The 27280-nt window shown below is 40.4% G+C and overlaps 1 protein-coding gene across 1 annotated transcript; it reads right to left on the reverse strand.

Moving 5' to 3' along the window:
• Window positions 1-14912: 14912 nt before the first annotated feature.
• On the reverse strand, window positions 14913-24809 carry LOC115684704 (uncharacterized). Its single transcript, XM_030609553.2, has 15 exons — window positions 24146-24809; window positions 23777-24002; window positions 23434-23679; window positions 23248-23345; window positions 22666-22764; window positions 22450-22537; window positions 21650-21876; window positions 20206-20390; window positions 19806-20005; window positions 18511-18843; window positions 18324-18425; window positions 17713-18010; window positions 17260-17408; window positions 16871-17155; window positions 14913-15736 (listed from the first exon to the last, which is right to left on the reverse strand). Exons 1-15 carry the CDS (start codon window positions 24442-24444, stop codon window positions 15539-15541), a joined length of 3033 nt encoding a protein of 1010 aa, XP_030465413.2. The 5' UTR covers window positions 24445-24809; the 3' UTR covers window positions 14913-15538.
• Between the last annotated feature and the right edge of the window lie 2471 nt (window positions 24810-27280).

Consider the following 27280-nt stretch of genomic DNA (forward strand, 5'->3'; position numbering starts at 1 on the left):
CCATGGCTGGTCGCCGACGCCGGCGACCAGCCACAGGCCAGGGCGTCGCGGCCCTCGCCACCGCCTTGGCCGCCTGCCTCGCCGCCGGCCTCGCAGTGGGTCGCGACGGTGAGGCCGAGGCCGACCTCGCCGTGGTGCGCGGCGAGCTCGGCCTCGCCGGATCCGGGCGGCGCCTGCGACCCACGGCGAGGCTCGGCCTCGCTCCGGCCGCCTCCTGCATGCCGACGGGACGCCTCGCCCGGGCGGCGAGGGCGGACCCTCGCCTTGCAGGCAGGGGACCCTCGCTCTCGCCGGCGCGGCGAGGCCGTGCGCCTCAGGCACGTGGCCGGCGGCGGCGGCCACCACGCCAAGAAGAGCTACACAAAAGAAGAAAACAAAAAAAAGAAAAAGAAGAAAAAAGCGATTCTCAAAATTGTCTTAGAAAGCAAGAAACAACTTTTTTCTTCTTGTTTCTCTTCCAAAGCGTTTACAGGCACAAATTTTTGCAAAAATGTGCCCGGAAACAAAAGGTTTACCAAACGCATTTCTGTTCACAAACTATTTCTAAGAACAAAAAAACAGAAATTTTTACTGTTTGGCACGTTACCAAACGGCCCTTAATATATTAAAAAAGAAGAAGAGAGAGAATTTACCTTTTTTCTCCCCCTCCTTTTTCTCTAATCTGAATTTTCTTTTTCGTTTTTTGCCTTTTTTTAATTGGGGGGGGGGGGGGGGCGGGAGGGAAGGGAATCTTTGGGTCTTTAATCTAATGATTTCTCCACATCTTGTCAATCAAAAAAAGCACAGATCCAAAGGGAAAGAGAGTTAAAAAAATAATAAAAATAATGATAAATAGAAAAAATGAAAAAAAAATGAAATGGAAAGGATGCGGCTAGTGCCCCCCCCTCATTAATTAAAGAAAGCGGCACGGAAAGATATGAGGTAACAGCTCATTAAGCCCCCCCCCGGCCTTTCTTTAATTACTCAACCCCCCCTCCCCCCAAAGAAACACTATTCACAGATGTGGCACGGTTTCTTGAAATAGTAGTGCTAGGGTTGAATACAATTTGGTATACCAAATTACCTGCAAAGATTAATCTACCAAGTCATGTGACGGTCGCAAAACCACAAAAGAAGAAGAAGAAGAAGAAGTAATTTGACGAGCTTTAGAGACTCTCGTATGGCTTCGCAATATCGAGTTGCGGCTCGGTTCCGCCACCACCCGGTCTGAACATCCGTCGAGGGGGGGTGGCTGTCTCGTGGTCCCTTTTCTCGCGAGCTTTCGGCGAATCGGAATGTGATGGTATGGAAAACTCGAATTTGATAATGGGAAAAGTATTGTCCTCCTGCCGGCCTTTCTTTTGCAGCACAGGGATGGATGGGAATGAACTGGGGGAAAAGGCGAAGGTACACGGATGGGCCATTCGAGTGATGTTTTAGAATCGGCGGAGAATTGACGTGGGGTGCACGCTTTAGTTAATCTGCCTTTTGCTTCCCTGCGTCCGCGCTTGGATACGGTGAATTCTAAGCCGTGGAAGGACATATTCCGATTTTCGAGTGCCGTCGTCGAGACCGTTAATTCTTAAAACCGTCTTATAATGAATACCGTAAACCCATCATTCGCTACTAATCTCAATCTCTGACGATGAAACGGCTCGATCCAAAATTATAAAAGCAAAAGAATGTCGACGAATGGATAAAAAAAAATTGAGAAATTGGGGAAAAATGACGTCATATTACATGCCCCCCTAAACCCATTGACCCATTAATCATTGAGGCTAAAATTGACAGAATTGCTTTCATTGGATAGGCAGCCGATATGTTTATCTTGGATTATTCCATGAATATCACCCCCCAAATAAATAAAATAAAGAAAGAAAATCGGTACGGCTTTCAATAAGCGGTAGTTACAAAAAAAAAAATTTCTCCTTTTCAATGAGAAATAATTAAAAAGAAATACGGAGATAATAATTGCCCCACCCGATATTTCTTTTCTCGACTTCTTGTTTGGGTCGGGGGTGAGGGGGACTTGCGGTAGTCTACAGGTGGGGCGCAGGGGGCCTACCGTGAACGTGACCACCGTAATTTCGCGATCAATGTATTGTAGAGACGTCTCTGATGCGGGCCCCGCCCCCCCGTTGAACAACGCATTGTAGGTCTCTGTTATTATAGGGGTCCCAAAAAGGCCATCTTATATTTTTATATAATATATATTTTTTTATCACACATATTCATTGATTAGATGTGAATAGAGGAGGGGGAGGCGGGGCCGATTTCTGTTAAGCTGCGACCTACCATAATAAATTGGGCTAATTTTAAAAAATACCGACGTTCCATCGCGACGGATAATCGGATTCGCGGTGTAATTGGTAAATTTCGGGGACCGTATGGCTACCTCTGCAGAGACATTCGAGCGCTCTCGGAGGGTCGCTTCCGGCCTTTCGGTCCCCCCCACCGCCGCGGGAATTCCGATGACTTAGGGCGCGGCAAATTTCGAGGGAGGGTAAATTTTATTTGCGCGACCCCTATGATCCGTTCGATTTATGAGATTTCGGAAATAGGGTTTTCTTTTTTTTTTGGTGGCCGAGCAAGCGAAAGTTACTGTGCGGTGGTGGTGGTGGCGGTAAGTGGACAAGGTCGCGGCGTCGTGGATTTTGGCCCCCCCTTTTGACTTTTGGGGGGCGCGCGGGTGGGGAAGGAAGGAGTCGCTTCGGGCATTAACGTTTGACCGCGGCGGGGGGGGGGGGCCCCACCCCGCGCGTCAAGTTGCCGGAGAAAAAAAAAAAATTACGATGGAAGCGAGGAACACGCCGCCTTCTTTCGTTGCCGATAATCCCCGTTTCTCGTTTCCTTTGACTTTAAGCTTTTTCGCGTTTCCTTTCGATTGTTTTTCTTCTTCTTCTCTCTTGTTTTTTTTTCGTGGTGGAGAATGAGAGGGACGAGAGAGAGAGAGAGAGAGAGAGAGAGAGATATTTTGCGATTAGGGAGGAGCCGGGTTTTGATCGTTTTGCTATGATCTCTCCCTTAACTTAATAAACTTGTGTCGTCGGGGAATCCTGTTGAGCGCTGCCACGAGGGTAACCCGTTAGGAGACGACGGGAACGTTCGGTTCGGGCCACGACCGCTGCTCGTCTCGAGCGAGTGCCCCGTTGCCGCCGCCGCCGCCTCTGCGGGGTGTTGGTAGGAGTCGAGCCGGGGTTATTCGACATCATGGTGCGGCCAGACTTATGTTGCAGATGAACCATTAGAATCAACACGCGTGAGCTGTGTCACAGAAATCTCACATTGGATAATTGATATGATGTACAGCAGTTAATGTATCTTAGTTAGTCCATAACTCATTTACTTAAAACTTTTGAGTGTGAAGGTATATCTGACTAGATATATTAACAGGTTCGGGCTTGAACTCTCTCTTGGTGATCTCTCGGGTCGAAAGGTATTAAGTTTCTGCTATTGCGGTCCTAACATGAACAAAGGCTTGGTGAGATCCGAGAGCAACTTGGGCGTTTGGACATATATTTAGGGGACGCCAAATCACTTGGGAGTATGCCCAACAACACTAAGCAAACCGCGGCAGGTGAGATCGGAAATACTAAATTCTTCTACATGCTCAAGTGATTTTTAGGGCGTGTTTGTTTCGTTTTCAGCGAATGATTTGGAAAATATTTCCCTGAAAAAAAATGATCGCCCGTATCGCTCACAAAAAATCAATTTCCATCGTAAAATATTCAGACATAAATTATTATCGATAATGAAAACGATGTCCACCAACTGATTATTCCAAGCCATACAAAACGATCGCCTCTAGAAAAAAATAATTCCGAATCATTCGCTTTCCGCGAAACAAACGGCCGGAGCCCCGATTCCATCCAAGGGACCGACACAAAATTTTGGCGTCGGCTCGCCAGTCGCCCCTGTGAAGATCAAGATAAGCATCGAAATGTTCACGCGAGGAGATGTACGAGGACATTATCATATTCTTACCCCCCATCACGTCAAGCACTTCAATTCTCACAAGGCATCGGATCCGCGAATTTCCTCCCCAAAAACCCTAGTAAAGGAATCGCTCTTACGTTCGTCTATCTCCCATACGACACGAACTCTCCCTCTCCCCGCCCCCCGTCAAACACATACGATCCGCTGTCGTGGACCTAAATGCGGTTCGATCGAAGCGTTCAAACCCCAAAAGGAAAAACCACGCAAGTGGCTTCCCTTAAAGCAGTCAAATTAGAATTAGGGGGGCGGGGTGGTGGGTGGTGGTGACCTTTGCGGCTAGCCAAAGGTGACAAAGATAGGTTCGTCGAATTTTTACAGTGGGCAGTCAATTCGGTAAACTCAATTATTGGCAAATACTAAAGACGACGAAGTGGCCTGTCCACCATATAATGCGGAGGAGGGAGGGGGGGGGCCCCCCAACATAGATCAAAAACGGGACGTGATTCAATGCTTAAATCATATTGAACTGGGGCAAGAATGAAATCGGAGTAATTCAACGACACTTAGAGCCGTGTGTCCATCTAATTGCTGATCAATGACGACCTAAGCAGCCTCGCGAATGAGTCTCGTGTGTTTTCGTTTTCTCCATCTAATCGCCTAAACTTCTCGACGTTCTTCGATGTCGGCTCGGGAACCGATGTTGTGAAAAATGTGTTCGTAGGAAATGGAATCGAAATGTAGTCGGACTTTGAGGCGTACAATCACTCTCTTTTAGGATCAATTTGCCCCGCTAAGTTATTATAGGTTATTGGCAAATTCCCTTCAGGATACAATAAAGTTACGGTGAGAATACTGGATAGCAATTACAGTAATTCTCCTAAAACTCTTTGCGAAACAATTGAAAAAATAACTGTCTTTTTGTTCTCTTAAGGAAGAAAAAAATGGAGGGAGAATGTCCGAAAAATTGCAATTCGGACGTAGCCCTTCGTGTTTGAAAACCGCCATTCTGAAGTGCTAAGTGCGCGTTTTGCGGGTATTGTGGGGTTTAGCACATTCACCCATAATAAAGGATAATACCTTAACTTATAAATAGACCAAAACTTTCATTTCTTTCCTACGTGGGACAAGGAAATAGCATTTTTTGTTTGTTTTACAAACAAACACCAACAACCGAGATAGACCGATCTGCTTGACATGGTCATGTCTATATCCAGTGCTGTGCACGTCCAGGTCAAGCGGCGTGCGAATGGTTTCCCTAGTGTCGCCTCGAAATGGCGAAGCGGGTTGTGAAGAATTGAACTCGATCCGCTGGGATTAGGATTCCAGCTTAAGAGGTTTGAGCTCCAAAGCGGTCGAGGGTCATCATAATTCAGAGACCTCTCTTTCTCTCGTTAATCATTACCTCGTGTATGGCAGCAAGCGTATGCTCGCATCCTACCGTTATATAAAATTCAGGATCAGAATATCGTACTGCATTATCGATCTTTTCTTATAACCCCAAGCTCTCCCCGAAAGAAAGCAATTGATTCTCGACGCAGCTTCGTGGAAAACCCAAGGGATCGTGATCGATGCTTTTTCGAAGGAATATGGATTGTCAATACCAAGTTTTTTATGCCGTGAAGGACGCGATGGAAAGGGGTAGGTATCATAAATAAAAACTAGCTTAGGTTTGGATCATAGTGCAGAAGCTGAGCTAAGCCAGCCTAACTTAGGTGGAATCTGTGTGCCTTTTGTATGTTGGATTTACAGCTCAAAGCAGTCTGAAATGGACTCTTGGATGGAGCACTCTTTCAAGCCCTCTTGGCATTATAAATGTTCATGTGATTGGTGGTGTCCTTTGTCTTGCCTTTTACAGAGCTTTCATTAAGCTACTTTACCTATGCCTTGAATTTTACCAACTATTATTATGTAAAGTTATTAACCTTTTTGTTTAAATAACCTGCCATTTCTTTTTCTTGTTATGTAACCCGATGGAAAATTGGTAAACTGAAAATGACAAATGGAAGTTGCTGGCTTACTTAAATCGGAGTTGGTGACCTAGAAATACTTGATAACTTGATCGGAGAAAAGTTGGTAAATTTTAAGGTGTTATTAAGGAAAGTGAATAGAGTTGGTGAAAAATAAGAAAAGCGGGTAATTAAAAGAATAATAAATTTGGTGAGTAATTCAAGTGAGAGTTGGTAAAAAGTATTAGTTGATCACTTATTCGGAGAAAAGTTAATAAGTCATTCTAATTAAGGTTGGTAAATTTAAGACGTTGTAACAAAAAAAACACGCATAAAAGTTTGTGCATGATAAGAGAAGTCGACAAATTTAAAAAGAAAATAGATAAACACCGGTGAGTAACTCAAATAAGAGTTGGTTACCCAATATTATGTGGTAATTTAATGAGAGAAAAGTTGGCAAGTCGCGTTAATTTAGGTTTGGATTCATTAGAAAGAGTTGGTAAATGTAAAAGATTGCTAATCAAGGCAAATAAAAAGTTGTTAACTTTATAAAAAAGTTGATAAATTCAAAAAAAATGCCGGTAAATAATTCAAAGTAATTTTCGTAATTAAAAAGTGGTTGGTAATTTAATCAAACAGAAATTAGTAAGTTAGTTTATTAAGGTTGGCAATGTTACGTGAGAGTTAATAAATTCGAAGTATTAGTAAGTTATACAAATAAATTTTAATTAGTACAAAAATTGATAATTTCCAAATCATAAAAAATAGATAATTTCATAAAGTATTAGTAAGTGACCAGCAAGTTACTAAAAAAAAATAAAAAGTCACTGGCTATGTTTTTTCCAACAGTTTTTTTAACACTGACCGACACTTATTGAAATTTACCAATAAAAAAAATCTATATTTCTTCATGGAGCAATAAAATTTGTCACCTCGCTCGAGTTCCTTTTTGTCGGCACCACACGTCAATTTTCTACTGCGCAAGTGATGCCACATAACAGTTGATAGCGTTAGTAATGGGAGGTTATTTTTTGCAATAGTACACCACGCGACAGTAACACAGGAAGTAATCGACCAATCAAAAGCGAGATGTGCATATGCATGGTGCCGAGTAGGAACGCTTCATAGCATGCAGAGATAACGGGAGTCGATTGGTCAGCTACACCCACGGAATTCTCTTTTGGTAGGCGGCAGCAATCCGTTCGGTCGGTCAAAATTGCGAAACATAAATAAGGTAGGGAATTGCGTGAATTACCCATTTTGCGGTACCTATTCTAAAGAAGAGATCAAATCTGGAGAGACTCGTTGTGTTCTTCTATTTTTTCCAAGAGAAAAACAGCTCGAGCGAAGAACCCTAATCTTGGGGGGAGCCGACTGTAATTTCACATCGCCCTGGGCACCAAGATTTGTCGGCGCAATGAATGATGGCGACGGGTGTGATCTCAAAGCAAAGCAAAAGAGCAAAAAGAAGCCAACTCCCACAAAGTGCACACACACATATATAGAAAAACAGAGGAAAAAAAAAAGCTTCTAAAAAAGTTGGTGAAGGAAGAGAGAGACGCAGAAAAGCATAATATATATATATATATATATATATATATATATATAATGAGATGGTGACATAAATAAATAAATGAATAATATATATAAGCATTATATTTATATATATATATAGCCGACTGACTTTGGGGAGGAAGGGAATGGACAAGAGGCTAATTTTTATTTATTTTATTTTTAACACATGGTGGGCAAGGGCACGTGATATTGTGAAATGTGTTGGCTTTTAGGGTGCGAATGGTAGCAATTCTTCAAGAAATCAATCTGAAATTGATTTACGGAGGAAATCTGTTTGGTAAAACATGACTAATTCTCTCGAAATTGATTTCAGGCAAATCTGCATTTTGATTTGTTGATTTTTTTGCACCTAAAAAATTTAAATTTTACTCAAAGTGGGTGGCCACATGTATTATAAGCCATTATGTAAAGTTTTGAAATTTTTGATTTTTTAAATTTTTTGGGCACCAAAAAATTTAAATTTCACTCAAAGTGGGTGGCCCAGGTATTCTAAGCCATTTTGTGAAGTTTTGAATTTTTTATTTTTTATTTTTTGGGCACCTCAAAAATTTAAATTTTACTCAAAGTGGGTGGCTACGAGATATTAAGCCATTCTGTGAAATTTTGAAATTTTTATTATTTTATTATTTTTTGGGCACCTCAAAATATTTAAATTTTTCCTCAAAGTGGGTGGCGCGGTATTTTAAGCCGTTTTGTGAAGTTTTGAAAATTTTTATTTTTTTATTATTTTTTTTTTTTTTGGCACCTCAAAAATTTAAATTTCACTCAAAGTAGGTGACCACAGTATTTTAAGCCATTTTGTAAAGTTTTGAAATTTTGATTTTTTTGGGCACCTCAAAAATTTAAATTTCATTTCAAAGTGGGTGGCATGTATTTTAAAGCTATTCTGTGAAGTTTTGAAATTTTTGATTTTTTTATTTTTAAAAAAAAAATTCACCAAATTTCATATTTTCCCGAAATCTAACTTTTTTTTATTTTCTGGAAATTTTTATGAATTTTTCTAGAATTTTTCAATTTTTATGCATTTTTACGAAAAAAAATTATGAGAAAATAGGGAGAATGCATTCGAATTAAGAAACTACAAAAAGTAGCTTCTCTTTTTCTGCCAAAACTCATTCGGAATCAAAAATCGTTACGGAATCAAGAATGCGTTACGGAATCAGTATTTTTAACAAACGCATTTTTATTCGGAATGCAAAATCGCTCCAGAATGCATTTGAAATTTTTAACAAACGCATTCTATTCGGAATGCATTCGGAACAAATTTTATTCGGAATGCATTCCATGCGCACCCTAACATTCTGATCAGTCCATTATTAATACCCACCATCTCTGTTTTTTTCTCGTTTTTTTTTATGCATCTGTCCACAGCTAAGCACCCACCCACCAAACGTTTCCCCCTCGCTTGCCTCCATTTCTTTTTCGCATCTTTCCCCCCTTCTTATTTTGTACTTTCCCCCATGTGTGCTCTACCCCAAAAAAAAAAAAGAAAAAAAATTGACCCGAGAAACGGAAAATTTTAAAGGAAAGGTCCGACCCAAAAGTTGAAGGATTCGATTGTTTGTTTGGGCTCAAAGAAAACAAAATCTAGAAATCGACATCCGTGTGTTGTCAAAGTTTATGACGTTTCGAGTTTAAAACGATAAAAGCGTGTGTGCAACAAGATTAGAACTGAACAGAAAGGCAAGATAAACGTCAATTCAGACGCGTCCCGAACCGAGCAGTCGAGCGATGCGATATAATGCTTTGACGCGAATTAAGATATAGATCATAATATCGTGTTGGGTGGGACGATGATGGGTTGCTTCTTCGGTGTACTACGACTCCCTCCGAGGGAATTAGGCCGGCGTGAGGGTATATAAATTGATGCCTTATGCTTCACGTCTTGGTAATGGCATCTCGACAGATCAAACTCGAGCTCGGGAAAGGTTTCACTTTCGGGGGGGAGGAGGTAATGTTCAAGAAGTTAATGAAATATATTGAAATATATATATATATATATATATATATATATATATATATGTGTGTGTGTGTGTGTGTGTGCAGTGGGCTGTTTAATTTATTTGTTTTTTCGGCCATCAAGTTTTGGTGCATATGGTAATGATATAGTACGATGTCATTATTGAAGATTGATTAAAACCAGGGAGCCTGCTGAAATCTTGTACTTTGTCCCCCCAAAAGAAATCACCGTGCGCCACGTGAAATCGAGAAGGATTACGTGAAGGTTCGTCAAACCGAGTTAACATCGTCCCAAAGAAAACGGCGCGACGTGAAGTAGAAGCAACCCCCATGATGCCACCTCCCCCCATCGCCCTCTTTGCTGCTTCATCCGTCTCAGCTTTGAAGTTCAATGATTGATGCTTTTTATTCTCCTGGCCCTTTTTTTTCTCTTTTTCTCTCTCCTCTTTTTTTTTTTTTTCCGGCTGCGATGCGAGGTCGGGTCGGCGCTCTCGGCCCCGTGGCTTTTACCGGGGTACGGTACACGTCGGTCGCCCTTCGCCCCAACCCCTGTCGCGAGGCGCTCGGCCTCGTGGATTTCGCCCCGAGGGGAATCAGAAATTCGGATGCGGTCCGGATGTCGACCGTGTAATGTTACGAAACGAATAGCGAGAGTTTTCTCTTTGTAAGGGGATTCGAAGATCCTTGTCGCGTGTGCAAAGTGCAATCGACGTTACTCATTTTCCCGTAATGTTAAATTCCCGAAAGGGTCGGTAAGTGTAAAAAACTAGTAGTAAAAAAATTATCGACCGCATAATATCTTGGTTTTTTTGTTGGTAACTTCTAGACACCGTTGGTAACTTCTAGACACTTTCGTGAAATTATCGATTTTTCATTTATAGTTTGCAAATTACTAACTTTTATTTGTATCTCTTATCAAACGTTTAAAATTTACTGGCTCTTATATGATTTTAACAATTTGTATTTTAGTGACTTACCTACTTTCTTCCATTAAATTACCAACTATTTTTGGGTTATTAATTCTCATTTAAGTAACTTAACTACGTTTATTTATTATTATTTTTAACTCATCAACTTTTGTTATCACTTGTCAACTTTTACTGACATTTTTGCAAATACCTTAACTATACCAACATTTATTTGTTTGACTTATCGTCAGCTTATCTGCTATTAGATAACTAACTAGTTTAAGTTACTTACCAAAGTTTTTTTTTTAAATTAGCAATTTTTTCTTTTGAGTTATTAACTTTTATTTCTCTTGCTTACTAAACCATAAAATTTACCAACTCTTTTTAGCAATTACCAAACTTAATTAGAGTGATTACAAACTTTTCTATGATTAAGTTACAAACTAATTTGTGTTACAACCTCTATTGAAGTTAGCTACCTACGTTTGTTTTATTTTTTAAAAACCAACTCCGAACAATTCTACTATTTCGTGCTCAAAAAACGAAAATTTTCCATGCTGGAAAGATTTACGAAATGTTGGTAACAAGAATGACAGTTGACTTTTTCTGATAAGCTAATACTATGTTACTCGCACTTTTAGGATTTACCACCTTTTTTAATTGTTAAAAAATTTCCAATTTTTATTTATATAACTTACCGATGCTTCAAATTTACCAACTCTTTACGGGTGTCTATCTGAGTGTCTTGCGAACCTTTCTCTGATTAATTTGCCATTACTTTTAAGTTACCAACTTTCATTTGGGTTGCTTGCAAACATTTATGTGATTTTTAAAATTTTTTAACTTCTGTTGTAACTTACCAACTTTCATTCAGTTTGCTTATCAATGTCTTGATATGTTACAAACTCTCAAAGCAAAATATCAACTTTTATTTGAGTGACTCATCAACATTTCCATGACTGACTTATTGACTACTTTTAAGTTACCGATTCACCTTTCACTTACTTACCAATTTTCATTTGATTATTTTAAATTACCAAAATTTCGTTTAAATTACCAACTTTTATTTGCCTTACTTACCAACCTTTTCTGATAAATTGCCAACTCTTATAGAAAATTGCGCACTTTTTAAAGTGACTTACTGACTTTTCTATGATTAACTTACCAACTACTTTTAGGTTACAAACTTTTATCAACTGTAAGCCCCTTTTTTTTTAAATTACCAACCTTTCTCGTAGTTACCAAATTTTATTTGTTTCACTTACCAACATTTTTAATAAGTTACCAACTCTCCTAGAAAATTTGACAACTTTTTTTTTTAGCTACTTTCCAATTTTTCTATGATTGACTTAGGGTGCATATGGCAATGATTCTATACCCGGAAACTGATTCTGCTCAGAAATGATTCTTTTTTATTCTGTGCCCGGGAACAGTTTCTAAGCATTTGAAGGCGTTTGGTAGCTGCCCAAAATTTCTATTCTTAGAATAGAAAAAGAACATAAATGCGTTTGGTAACTACACAAATTTCTTTTTATTAATAATATTTTAATAATACTTTGAAATTTTTTATATTTCTTTCTTTCTTTTTTCTTTCTTTTTTTCTTGTTTTTCCTTCCCTTCCTTGGCTATGGTCAGTCGCCGGCACCGACGACCCACCACAGGCCAGGGCCGGCGACGGCAAGGTCGACCTCGCCAGATCTGGGCGAGGTCGAGCCTCGCCCGACCATGGCGAGGCCGACCTTGCCATCACCGGGGGTGGCAACGGCAAGGTTGACCTCGCCATGGCTGGGCGAGGCCTCGCCGTCGCGGCCGTGAGTCGCCCTCGTCGACCCTGGCCGGTCGCCCGTGGCCGGCTGGCGGCAAACCGAAAAGAAGAAGAACAAACCAAAAAGGAAGAAGAAAACCAAGAAGAATCAGAAATGGAAAAATTGTTCCAGAATCAAGAAGCTACTTTTTTTTGCTTCTTAATTCTGTTTCCAAACTGATTCTGGGAACAATTTTTTGCAAATTTGTGTCCGGGCACAAAAATTTTAACAATTTCTGTTCCCAAACTGATTTTGGAAATAAAAGAATAGAAATTTTCACTATTTGGCAACTTGCCAAACGCCCTCTTACTGGCTCATTGTCAGTTTTTCTTGGAGTTACTTATCGATTTTCATTTGATTATTTTAAAGTACCAACTTTTCTCTGAAGTTATCAACTTTTATTTGTCTTACTTACAATGTTTCTAATAAGTTAACAACTCTCATAGAAAATTACCAACTATTTTCTAGTGACTTACTAACTTTTTACGATTGACTTACCAACTACTCGTAGGTTAAAAACTCTCATTTGAGTTATTAGTTTTATTTTATTTTTTTCAACTTCCGAATATTTTTTAAGTTACCAACTTTTATCGCCCTCACTCACCAAATTTTTAAATGTGCCCACTCTTTTTACGTATTATCACCAAAGTTGGAAATTTCTAAAAAGAGCTTTACTAAACAATTTCTAACAGCCGTTGGTAAATTTAAGTGTTGCTCAGAAAATCAAATAAAAGTTTGTAGGTTATAAGAAAAGTTGGCAAATTAAAACAAATGAATAAATACCTATAAGTAACTAAAACGAGAGTTAACCTTGGTCTCATATTACATGGTAATTTAATGGGAGAAAGGTTGGCGAGTCACGCTAGTTAATGTTGCTAATATTTTAAAAAATAAAGTTAAGGGGTTGGTATTCAAGACAAATAAAGTTGGTCACTCGATGGAAAAGCTGGTAAGTTTCAAAAGAAAAATAATAATTAAACAGTGATAGTAACTCAAATGGCAGTTGGTAACCCAAATTAGTTGGTAATTTAATCCGATAAAAGTTGATAGGCCACTTTCATTTAGTGTTGGTATTTTCATATAAGAGGTAGCAATTCAAAATGTTGGCAAGTTATGAAAATGAAAATTGGAAAGTTACTGCAAAAATTAGTAATTTGTAAACTATGGGAAAAAGTTGATAATCGCCTAAAACTATTGATAAATTACCAACATGTTGCATGGGATAAAGTCACCGAACAACTTCTTTACCATTTTTTATACTTAGCAATACTTATTGAAATTTACTGACACGAAAAAGCAAAATCAGTCTTTTTGGACATGAAACGACGGAATTCTGCCTCATGCTCACATAGCACCCTGGTTTAGGGTAATGCTCAATCGGCGAGAAAGTATCTCATGTAACTTTTACCAGTATAGGCACTCGTCCGGCCCGTCGAGTCGATGTCGTAAGCAATAACTTTCACGAGTGCATCGGAATGAGTCAGCAACATTTGATGGTGCAATGTGCATTGTCTGTCAAGTACTGAGCAGGAAAAAGGCAATATAGCGACCCGGTCAACATCATCAAACACTATGACCAGCTAAAATCTTGTGGAAGACCAGGTAAACTTTGATGACTCCTTTCATGATACAATGATGAGCCACTGCGCATCAGTAGATTTAAAAGGGCCATGGGGCACAAGCTGCACTGTATGGATGCAGTGAGCAACAATATAAGAAAGCATGAGCACACCGGTCGAGTTCCCGATATTGGATCCTGATAGGGCAGTGCAACATGGACATGGATGGTTAAAACGCAATTACCCCTTGAGCAAATCTTTCCAGCGTGTGATTAATCTGTTTGGGCGAGATTAAGCATCTCTTTCTGGGGATGGATGGACCCAACCGTGGCCCGAGAAAGCAGTAACCCCCTCACAAAGCAAAGAAAAACAAAAAGGCCAAAGATACATATATGAAGGGGAGAGAGACACAGAGGTCCCTACTGAAAAGGTGTAAGCTGAGAGAATGCCATCCTCTAACGTCAATGTCTCAACTTTCGTCGCTCCCGTTACTTGTTATGTGTCCGCGTCTGGTGATGGGGAGAGACCCGGAATTAGATAACAGGATAAGCCTTTTGGCTTTTTAAAGTTGTCGTTGTTCCTCTGCACTTTGTCCGCAGCGGGCGTTGCAAGTGGCAGAAACTATTCCTTTGTGCTGGAGCATATGTGGAGCCACTTGGTTAAAAGAACAAGAGATAGATTGTTCATGCAGACTCCTGAAATGAAAAATCTTGTCAAAAATACCATAGCCTTCAACACCGGAAACAGCAAAATGTTCTTTGCATCTTGAGCAAGTGAATGTTGGACGTTGTACCCATAATTTACCTCAGTAAATTGCAATCCCTTGAAGGAGTACATAGAAGAGTGGCCTTACAGCATGAAGGGGATTTTGTTAAAAGTTGCCCAACAATTCCTTTCAGATAGCGTTCTATAGAGAGTGTTGGCGCTTGGGGTGATGAGTCCATCTACAATATTCGGTTAAAATCTTTTCACGAGGATGATCTCCCAGGTTTAGGCATTCACACCTTTACCTCAATTGGGAATTGGGATATTGATGGGTATTTGTTTTGCTCGTTTCGTGTTTCGCTCCCATGTGTTGATAGGAAGTGACTTGACTTGCCTCCACTTGATGAGCGATGAAAAGAGATAAATTAATCTCTCTCTCTCTCTCTCTCTCTCTCTCCTGCCGTATTTTCCTCTTATGGCAATAAGATTCAATAGCTTTCCCTAGGCCTTTTTCACTCGCGGAACCAACAAAGAAAAAGCTGAGTCCAATGGTACATTGATATCATTCCTCTATCCAATAAAGTACATCACAGCTTCGTTTTCCTCAAAGAGATAAAGAAGCATCATTCCGTTGTACTTTCCACAAAGTTAGACAGTAATATAACAAGAAGTGAACATTTAGTAAGCTCCTCTCTAGCGACAGAATCACGATTCTGATGATTCATATATCTACGGTCTTACTGAATTGTACTCCTAGTGAGAGCTAAATAGCACCCAAGCTAAATCACCACAGTAAGTAGTCCATTCGGTTCCTGAATTAGCCAGCTCATAGTCTGACGAGATGACAGAACCGAAGCAGCAGAGCATCCGCAACCGTTTTGGACAACTATATAATTTGTTTCCATTAGGTCCAACAAGAAAAGTATGAGCTTCCAGGATGTGGTGCCTCACTCATATTCTTGGCTCATAAATGGTGAACCAGAATTGCGGAGAACACAGCCAGCATTCGGAGACGCCAAACAGATCCGTAGGCGAAAAATGCTCGCGACATACAGGTAAGCAATGAGTCAAATGCACGTCTACGATTGACCCCTTATAAACCCTTTTCTTTGCTCGTCCGTGATGACATATTGCAACGACTGCCCATGATAATGCTCAGTGAATTACTAACCCATCGCATGTTCCAAATGCTGTTTTTCTGCTCGCTCTATGACAAAGTGGTCAACAATTCTTACTGTATTTACAGGATCCTGAAAGGGAGCAGCTGAACTCCATTTACTAGGAAACTTCTTGAGGTGGCTTAATTGCTGGGGTTGTTTTGGCTCACCATCCCAATCGGGATCCAGCTTCCATTCCTTTGGAACCTGCATTAAAAGGCAAAATGAAGTACTACGCTTAACTTCTGACACATGCTGTTTTCATTGGTGGTTCATAGTTCCACAATGAGCTCAAAAGCATTGTAAGACTTCGAACCAGAGGATAGACTCAACAGGCAAAAGTGATAGTTGGATAGAATTCGGAACTATCGTAAATGGCAAGTGGTTGTCAACATTCAGAGAGAGAGAGAGAGAGAGAAAGAGAGACAGACAGACAGACAAACAGACAGAGAGAACAGTCTACGACAAATTTGCATCCAAGCATACAAAAACCAACAGCAATGCCAATCAAAGTAAAAGAGAATGAAACACAAGACTCTCTTTTAACTTTTGTTATCAATCAGAAATCTTAACTTGACTCAACATAGAATTTCTAAAGTCTCCTTAATGCTAGTAATATGGTCTCACAACAATCAGTGCTATGTCTTAATTGCAATAAGTAAAAGGATATACCAACCACCATCGAACACTGAGTCACTGAGAGATAATCATCCAAAGGTATTATATTACCAACACATGCAACAAATTTCTGGTCTTACCATGAAATTCCAAAGTATAATTAAAATTGCCAGTTGTTGAAATGAACAGAAAACTCCACATTTCTTTAGAGTTCCACCTTTAATTCAATAAATAGGTATCCAGCGCATCTCATCTCATCTTAAGTTCCGACAATTCCATAATTTAGATTGTAATAATTGATAGATCATAACACTGAATCCACATCAAAGTGCAGACATTACCATCCCGTAAAAGATTTGACCATTTCACAAGACAATGCACTTACCTAAAAATCTTGAAACCTGTGTTCAGCAAAGAAAACAGCTTCCAGTTCTCCTTAATCAGGTACTTCAAACGTGTTCAATATAAGAGTGCCATGTAGGAGAGTCATCAAGTAGAATAAAATCGAGAATAGTTTTCAGTTCAATTATGATGCAACGCATGCCCTGTAAACTGTTCTGTTTCACTTTTTAACATTTGTTCTGACGAAGCATAGTGACATGATCCCCCCTTTTAGATGGAAACAATTCATTATGAAAAAGACAAATAATTGACATTTTTCATAATCAACCGAAGAGCTTACCATCTACATAAATAAAGCAGCAGAGAGTTCTAACCAGTTACCTTATCAACTGCAAGGGTATAGACTTCAAGATCACCATCAGAGTTTATGTGGAATCGTGTAAATGCCTTGTAATTAGCAATTCGAAGGGAGGAAAAGGCCTCATCAAAGTGTATATGAAGCCAGTTGATGCATATATATAAATAGCTTCCGAAAATTAGAGAGACAACAGGAGTGGAAAAGACCCAGAAATAAAGGAACACAGAAGCATAATATATTGCAGCACCACCCCGAGATAAGGATGCCAATCCCATCTTGCAGATGTTTGTCCGGGTAACAGCCATGACCTAGCAAGTCAATCCAAAGAAAGTGCATGTAGTAGAAGAACAATGAGAGATGAAATATTAATATTAGAAAAACACCACCTTGAAGAATAGATCAAGAGTTGAACCTCCAAGACATCAAAGGCAGACATTAGATACTTGATGCAAGCAGGATAAAGACCCAATGTCCATCGTTCTAAACGAGCTCGGAGGCCCGTTGGATCTGGAAAGTGCTCACTCTCTACTTCCCGGTACCACTGGTACAATGTGTGATAACCTAAGACGCAAATCTAGATCAGCATCTTAAACACTAGAGTGCATATCTTGCTCTCCCAGTGACAAGACAGCCAAGCTCCAAAAGAATTAAAGGCGATGTATGATATGTGCTAAAAGAGGCTCAATCAAAGTAGATTTCTCAACAAAATTTTTTTATCATAATCAACAAATGCTAACTTCTCCATAATATGAAAGAATAGGACAAAATTGAGCACAAACTGATCTGAGACAGACCACTTTGGAGGTGTGTATAGTAGCAAGATAGCCAAAGAAGCTCACATACAGCAGAAAATAAGAGGACTGACCTGAAGTTGCCAGTAGCTTATGCCTGATGCATGTCTCTACACCCAATTCCATCAGCAGCATAAGAATAAGTGCAGCAGTCAAGTGCACAGAAACATGAAGTACCCCAATCATTACTCGTTTCTTTCGGGACACTTTCGATGGTACAAACGTGATTGCTGCAATTAGCAATAGCAAAGCACCTGCTAGGGACACACAAGAGTGTTCCAGCATGTACTTGAAAGCAGCCCATACAGTGAAAAAGAAGCTCCTCAAATGACCAGAAAACGAGTCATCTTTAAAAAGGTGATTGAGCTTACACTGCAGAGAAAATGAATGAATAAGCGAATAGCTCAAAGTCATTTAAAAATTGCAGCTAGCTGAGTAAGCACTGCAGCTCATCGCTATTTGATTGAGCAACAGCCTAGCACAGGCAGAGGAACTGGCAAGTTTCTTTTCAGGGAGCTTCGTTTAGATAAAAGTGGTTCGAAATAAAGAGAAGCAACCTAAGTTCTAAAATTTCTACTCCTGCGGTGCTGGATGAACATATAAAGCATACCAGAAATTATAGCATACTAGCAGTCTACCAAAAATCTGAGTGGAGAATATTTCATTGAACTAAAGGAATACTCACTTGTGGGAACATTGAAAAAGTCAGTACGAAGTAGATAATACCACCAATGATATCGAACTGCCAGTTTTTCTTTCTGAATTTCAAAATGTTCCCTAAAGCAATCTGCAAGGTAACCAAGTAAAAACAAGATATTGCCTTGTAACTTGAGACAAATTGGTTAGTGGAGCTAGATACTTCACCACATTACCCTGCTTGAATCTTCAAAAGAAGGATAAGCCGCCTTGGTCTCATATTTAGCTCCACAAAATCGCATAAAGTTGCCAAATACATGTGTTGGGTGTAAAAATGCCCCACCACATCCATTGACAAGTAGATGTTGCACATAAACTGGACTACCTGAAGGTACATATGAATGACGCATATAATAGTGCAAATCCCCAGCAATTCGAAGTTTACACCTTCCCTTCAAATAGTCACATATCAAGTGAGAGACATTATTTCCAGAAACATCATTGCAGTACCAATCAAGAAGCCAGTTAGGTTCATGTGTCATTATGATCACAGAGTCATCATCTGCAACCTGCATTCAAGGTGGAATAAGATATTTACTGTATCAAGAGAGAATGGCACTGATAGAGCTGGTAAGATTCATGCGTAATGTAGGAGTCATAGACTAGTTCTAGTCCCCAATAAAAAGTTGCAGTTATAATCCCGTCACCGAAGGCTGTGAATAGACGTACCAAAAATGATTAAGGAAACACCATAAATAAGCAATTGTGGAAAAGATAAGTTTCCTGTAATACAAAATGCTGGAAACAAATCTGCAGTAGATAAGCTCAAGATAAGTTGATTCGATGAGATGATGGACAAGAAAATCATTTTCATGTTTCAATGCACATTGTTGTCCACGTTTGCGCAGATTAGCTACAAGATGCAGAGAAACTATCAGAGCACGTAAATCATAACCACATTACAGAATACATGTGTGCATTATTCAGATGAACTGCTTAAATTAAGTAAATGCATAACTAAAATGTTGTCAAGGGCTTCTCGGTCCTAAATCAGGTGCTGCAGCAAAACGGGTGCTCAACACTTGCACCAAGACCAAAAATACAACAGATCTTCACACAGAGTCTGCTGAACAAGTATAGAAGAGCAAAAGGTATCACACAGAGGTTAGAAAATTTTGACCAAAACTGAAGGTTACCACAATTTACTAATTGATATAAAAGTGACAGAGTCTGTCACTTTTAAAAGTACAGAAATATAGAATCGGCATCCACTTACAGAAGAATGCATGTTCAACACTAAATAATTTCAATAGCAAGTCAGGCTGCAGGCAAATAGTGAATAACAAACAGCGAAACATCTTATAAAATGGTAACCAGAATGCCCAGAGGTAGCAGAGATATACCTAATGAGAGCTATCTAATACATATTTATGCCAGATAAGTCAATTCAAGAAGCTTTCACCATATCTGCTTACACTTAGAATTTTAGAGTAAAATGTCCAAACACTGAAAAAAAAAATTAGGAAAGTACCTTGTTCTTTACCAGCTCTGAGAAGAAATTGAATTGGTATACATCAATATCACAATGCAGCGCCAGATCAAGGCCAAATACCCACCATCCTTTAGGAAGTTGCAAGGCAAAATAACTCTTTCTTTGAGGCATAAACCACCCACCTAACCAGCTCTTATGACATATGTACCTCATGAAAGTATGAAGTCCATCAAACCAATCTGTAAACCACATAAGCATGATATTATGAAACAATAGTTTTATTCTCATAGCACAGGATATACGGAACTTCTGATGAGCAAAAACAACTAAGGACGTGAACACAACTAGTGATGTTAGTTTCAACACTAGAAGAAGGATGCAAGGAGCTATTCTGCATCCAAACTAATAACTTAGGTGAGGTAAGGATTCTAAAACTGACCATGATTTCCAGGAATTATAAAAGCCTGGGGCCCATCATATCGCTTTAGTTCCAATAACCCAAATGGAAGCTCAGGCTTGTTCACAGCTATCTGCTCAGGTTTGTACCAAGGCGGAGGCTGAAGAGCATACTCAAAAGGACAAAAGAATCGCCTTTCGTAATTGAATGTAGACGGATTTGGATATCTAAAAAAGAACCATAATGTTTTGCTTAAGTAGAAAAATTAAAATCTTTAGAAAGCATGTGCATAGACATACAGTTGGTGCCCATGTTTACCTACTTCTACATCATGAATGATATTGAAAATCTAGCTTTTCATTTCATTTTCAGCAACTAATTTGCAAATAAAGATGCAGAGTTTCTCTCAGAACAATTGAAACCCGAAGACTAGAAGTAAAACAGATCGAAGATTAGCTGAACTTTAATTTGACAGCAGCTAATAGAGGCATGATTAGCACTAAAGCCCAAAAAGCCTGGAGTCAATGATCCTCAAGATCCACTATCACTAAAATTGTGCCATTCAACTCTTTAAAAAACAGTATGTATTGGCTGCTTAGGGGGCTGCAAGAATAAGATAAACAAACTTATTAACGAGTTTCCTTGCACATCACACAATATCGTCTCACAATGGCAAGAAGCAATAAATACGTCTATCGAAACAATAAGAAAACAGAATACAATTCAAGAATATAGCTGAACTTTTAGTGTTTCCGCGTCCAGGTGTGGTTTTACAATTATTTCAGGTGTCAACTTTGGTCCCCAGTAAGTCAATCAGAAACTAAATTAGCATGTGATCTGATCTCTACTTGAAAGTAGCATAATTCTATAGTCAAAATCTCACTAGAAAAGCAAATGCAGAGAGGTCAGTCTAAATGGAATGACATATAAAACCGATCCAGAAAAGTTCATATGCCACATTTGGAGTGAAAAAGTTTGAAAAGGTTTCTGATTTATTATGACTGAAGAAACAATTTTCTTGTCCAACTAGATTTATTATTGAGAGTAGTAGACAAAAGCACAGGCAAGGCCTAGTTTTAAACTCACAAAACAAACAAATCAAATTCAAGGTAGAACTTTAAAGTTGTGATCAACAGAGCACAAAATTCTAAATTTTGTGAGAAACTATATTTTAAGGATTTGCTCAGTCAGAGTACCTGTATAATTTATAACTGTCAACTACATCTGCATCAACTCTGAGAGTATATGCTACTTACTCTGAGCAGAAGACACGAAATTGAATCCATCAGAGTGGTTTAAAAAGCTAAAAACTTTCTTTTCAACGCCTTATACTATTTAAGAACCATCAAGTCTATCGATTATGATATACTTTTGAACGAAGATGCAATGATCGATGCGGGAGATAGGGTGTAATGCAGGCAACAAAGTAACTTAATCTGATATAATGTGCCATGTTGTGGAACAGAAAAACATATGATTCACTTACGCAAGATCACCTCCAATAAGAAGCAAATTCCCTCGAGGTAAAGAAAGCACAGAATTGCTGGTGGGCACACAAAGAGAAGGCTGAGCCAGTAAGCGAGCAACACTGTAAGAAGAGTTCCCACCATCACCAGTATCAGCCATGAAATCAAACCAAAAATCATCTCTTTGGCTGAAGTGATCATACAGAAGATCCTGCTCGACTCCATCTTCAACCTTGTTCACTGCTGCCTGATAAATTTAGAAAGATGAAGATGAAATGGTGCAGCCACTGCATTAGCTATATACATACAGATGCTTTTGTACTCAAACAGGATGAAAAAGATCGACTGAGTTAGATTTTCAGCATCGCAAGACAGAGGGATAGAGAAAACACAAAATGCTATATCTTGACTAGAATTAAAATACCATATAGATGCTCAATTTATAAATAAAGCAAAGAGATACTCTCTAAGTCCTCAACGACCTTATTCAAAAACCTAACATATCGACTGACCGTAAATATCTGATGCTACTAAATCTCCTCCAATAGTCTCCCTAAGCAGGATAAGAATGAAATATGATTTGACAACTCAAGCACATTTTGATGTTCTTAAGACTGGGGAATGCATGAGTTTAATAATTTTCCTTTTATAACTGTCTAGAAATACAAGAGACCGAAGGAGAATCTTTCAATACTATTTAAAAGGCCATCTATCTTGTGAGAGAGTGATGAAAGAGATTGAAGAGGCAATCAACTAGGGATTTTCAAGAAGAAGTGCGCACTATGAATTAGACCCCATAAGTTGAAAAATGGACCTTTACCTGCATCATGCGCATGTCAAAGCGGCCAACAAAGACAGTTACTGAAACTAGGAGGTCAAATGCTGTCTTAAATAAATCGGCTGAAGTTCTGCAGTATACAACTATTAACAGCGTGAGGAAAAAATCAATAGAAGATCCCCTTGAAACCCCTCTATTCACCGAGAAAGAACAAGACACATTGAAGAAAAAAACAAAAAGAGAAGTGCAACTGTATACCCTGAATACCAAGGAACCATCTCCAGAAAGTTAGGTTTCATTTGCTTCTTCTTCAACCTTTCATATTCTTCAACTGACAAAGGGTGAGTAAGAGCCCACCTGCTCATTTTTACAATAAAAAAGTTTGTAAAATAAAAACTAGTACAGGGTACAGCAACATCAACAACACTAAAGATGACTATCAGGATAGGCAATTTTTTTAATAAACAGGTAGAAAGGCTAGTATGAGTATGATACCACAGTAATTTTCAACTTCCCAATGGTTCACTTGGATTATCACAGAGAAAAAATTTAACAGATAGTCAGCATAGTCCATCATAACCAGGCTACATTACTTCATAGTAAGGCCTTGAATGGCTATTAAAAAACATAAACAAGAACCACGAAATATATTAAGTTAGAAAAGCATCCATCACAACTCTCCACGCGGGGGATAAGGTTCTACTTTTGTTCATTACCAATGTCGCCACCAGCCGTTCCTCCAGGTGGTAAAGGGGGCGGGGGCCGGGGGCACTTAGGTTTAGATTATGGGATTGAATCCAGTGGTGCAAGAAAAGGATAAACGAACACAATGCCACTCACCCTGTTGACCTTTCCACAACGTAATTGGCAATATAAAGGCCTATAAAAGTTGCCCATAGTGAATATATGGGAGAAATTTCATCAGACGAGCCTGCACCCTTCAACACAACAAAGAGAAACAGTAAGGATGAAGTGATGGTTGATACAGCTGACAAGCGAATAATCTTGAACAGCTCTCTCACATACCTCCCCATAGATAACCCACTTCGACAAGAGCGGATAATCGCTAGCAGATCCAACAGGAGCCAACCAAGATGAACAAAACTGGTCCTTTAGCTCATTCATGGGCAGGAATTTTAAGATCAATGTGTTCCTTTCATCTTTCTTCCAAAGAGAGAGCCAACCAGAACATTTTCGCTCTAGTGGCCTCTGCTTGAAAATGGCACGATTGCCACAGTGACTATAAAATACACAGCAGGCAATGCTTAGCACCTATAGAGAGCACAAAATGCATTACATTACAAATGACAGAGAAAAGGAAAACATTACGGAATCTCGAAGCCAAAAGTAATGGATCCTCATAACTCACTGTACAGTTCTGGAGAATGGTCGAAATCACTGGCTTTCTTCCAGCCACACGAGATACGAGCCCGATATACCAAAGGCCAAGAAACAAAATATGGAAGACAAAAAGGAACAAAATGGAGGAGACATAAATCGTGAAAAATAAAGACAAATTCATCCTCAAATCCACTCCCATTGACTGAAAACTGGGAAGATGATACAGAGCTGCCACTAAAATCCACGCGATGTACCTGCGCAAGCAAGCGACGTCCTCAAAACCACTCACAACCATCGTCGATCTCATATGCACTCAACATCATGAAAGCAAAGCCCTCCTCTCCCCAATTGCACAAAACACTAAATTTAACCACACGACAGAAACCGGGGCGCTCACCATCTGCTAAAATTCGAGTAACTGGGCTTGATGGTCTTGCCTATGAACGGGGACGAGAAGAAATAGAAAAACCCCAGCAAGCAAGCGTACATAGACCACCACTTGATGTTGTCCTCCAGCTTCTCGACAAGGGAGTGCATGTTATCGGAGGATATGAAAAACAGGCACCCGACAGCGACAGCAATCACGGCGTGGCGCGAATGCTGGTGGGGATACGGGTACCGGTGCGTCAGGATGGTCCGCATCCGCTCCATCTTCAGGGTGTCCAGCAGCCCGAGGGGCTGCTTGTCGGAGCCCATGCTCAGCGACCCTCGGCGCGTCGCTTCGCCCGACTCGACAGGGGCGATAACACGACACAATCCGAACTTTCCAATCGCACGCTGATCGGACAGAAGCAGCGATCGATAGTCGCAGGACGGAGGATGGTGCACCTCGATTTTCGCACTTCCCTGAGCTCGCGAACTGAGCGATTATGGGGGAATGGACGCAGAGACGGAGCCACCGCAACCCCACCACGCGACCGCCCACCAGAACTCACAGCTTCGCCCACGCGAAACTCGAAAAATGCGTAGAGGAAAGGAAGGCGCGAAGGCTGCTCCGCCCGGCCGCCGGTCGCCGGTCGCCAAGCAATCTTGAGAATCGACGGAGAGAGAGAGGGGGAAAAACTCTGCAATAACGATACGACTAACGAGCGTACGTGGGTTACTATATTTACGGGAAATTTCAAAAGTAGTTCCGTGAATCAAAATTTTGTTCAATTTAGTCCTCGTTCTCTTTTTGCTCAAACCGATTTCGTCCTTCGAGCTAGTTTAATACTTGGCATCTGGCATGATAATCCACATGTGACCCCATAACCATAAGTGCTCGCTAATATGTACCCTCAGTAACCTTTTCCTAACCAAGGGCCACCTTGGAACTTTGGCGGTGGTTACCGAGGGCACCTCATCAAAGAAGGGAAAGCTAAGCTTTCCATGGGATCGCCATGTCTATCCAAGTGCTTACATATGGTGAGTTGACGATCTACGTTCCTCGTTTCGACATATTGATGCCCGCACGCCCAGCCTCCCATTGGAGAAAAAGTTATTCTTCCCTCTTCCCTAAGATATAACCCATATTTTACGTCCCAGAGTTCAAACGAAGTCTTTTAAGGACTTATTTAGGTCCGATGTACATCCATATGGAAATATTTTTTTAAAAATAATCAAAAAACAGAAGAGAGAGAAAGAAGGGAGGGGACGCCACTGCCACCCCTTCATTGACGAGGGCCGATGACCATTGCAGTGTCTTGGTGGGGATGGCCAGCCTCTCTCGAGGCCACTAATGATGGCCGATCGCCTATAGTAAGAACCCCGCGAAATGGTGGCAACACCGCCCCTCTCTCTCTCTCTCTCTGCGAATTTTGCTGACATTACCAGCAAATGTAGGTTCATGATTGAGTTAAATTGTCAACTTAAATGTCAACATGGGCTATGACCAAAAGGACAAGCTCAATCCGATTCAAAAAATACAAAAGTCAAATTGAACAAAATCATAGTTCAAGAATCAAATTAAATATCGATACGAACTATCTTTAATATTACTTCAATCACGAGTATGTATTGCATCGGACTTTTTGTACAATCCTATTGGTGCGTAATGGAGCAGATGTATTTTTAACAAATCTCTTGCACATTGCTTAAGCGTGGTTATTCCAAACTTCGTCGAATATTACATCTAATTGTGATAAAAAGTTCACATTGCTGGAGATTAGCAAAATACTTAAAGCAATATAGATGGTCACAGCTCAAACACAAAGGGACATCATTAATTTTTAAGACTAGTAATTTTATCTGGAGTGCGACGGTGTTCGTTGTTTCTATGGGGGCCGCCTCGCATTTTTCAAGTGGTCTAAGGGTCTGTTTAATAACGTTTACGTTTCTTTTGTTTTCTGTTTTGTTAGAACGAGAAAAAGAACAATCGTTTAGTAAAAAAATCTATTTTTTTGTTTTGGAACAAAAAGTGTTCGAAATAGATTTGGAACAACAAGAAGAAAAAAATGCTTCTTGTTCTGGAACAAGAAAAATAAATGATTTTTTTTCTAGAATTCTCAAAAATAAGAAACAATCCATCGGCCGCAACCCGCCCACCGCCGCCTCTCGCCATCCTTCGCCGCCTACCTACCTCCGCCTTCGCCGCCCGCCTACGGCCAACGCTCGCCAGGCCGCCTCCGCCTGGTTGGCCGTCTCTTGTCGTCGACCACTATTCTCGCCACTCGACGCTTGTTGCCACCCGCCATCGGCCGCCGTCCTCCGGCGGCCGCGTGCTCCATCGCCCGACGCCGGCCGCCACCACCGCGCAGCCGCCTCCCAGCCAACCACCCGAAGCGCGGCCGGGCCGGCCACCTCCCACCTACGGCCACCCGACGCCGGCGGTCACCCACCATCGGCCGCCATCCTCGCCACTGCCGCCATGCTCCATCGACCAATGATGGCCACCCTCCGCCTTGACCACCTCCCGTCGTCGCCCCCCAGCTGCCAGTCCGCGCCGCAGCGCCACCCCGGCCGCCGTGCTCCCGCTGCCTCCCACCGTCGGCCGCCATCCTCTGCCACCGCCGACCACCGTCCTCCCCCCCACCGCCGTAGCCTGGAAAGGAGAAACTCGTCCATGGAATAGAAATGGATCATTCGCGCCCTAAACGCGTTTCTATTCTTTTTCTATTCCAGGGAATAGAAATTTTTTGCGATTCTTAAACGCTATTTTTGCTCGAACTGCTTCAAGAAATAGAAATAAAAAAACTATTTCGATCAAAAATTATTTCGGGAACGAAACGTTGCTTTGCGAGACCACTAAAAGACTAATGCCATCGAACGGATGAGCAAGAGACTGATTTTTATGCATATTTTATGGTATCAAAAAAAGGAAGATATGCAAATGTGGATACCCGATTTAATCTATCTAGTAAAAAATGAGTGGATTTAGTCTCTCACACACACACATATATATATATCGTGAAAATAGCCTCGCCATACGTAAAATTTGGATCATTTGAAAATGTGCAAATACCGAAAAACATATTGATAAATGCGATTCTCATTTTTCTCTTTATTTAGTTAAAAAAAAAAGAAAATCGCACGACTATCCAAATAATCAAATTTC

The sequence above is a fragment of the Syzygium oleosum genome, unplaced genomic scaffold (genome assembly GCF_021117445.2).
Source record: "Syzygium oleosum isolate NSW1041296 unplaced genomic scaffold, Sole_v2.1 Sole_v2.02, whole genome shotgun sequence".
Classification (NCBI taxonomy): Eukaryota; Viridiplantae; Streptophyta; class Magnoliopsida; order Myrtales; family Myrtaceae; genus Syzygium; species Syzygium oleosum.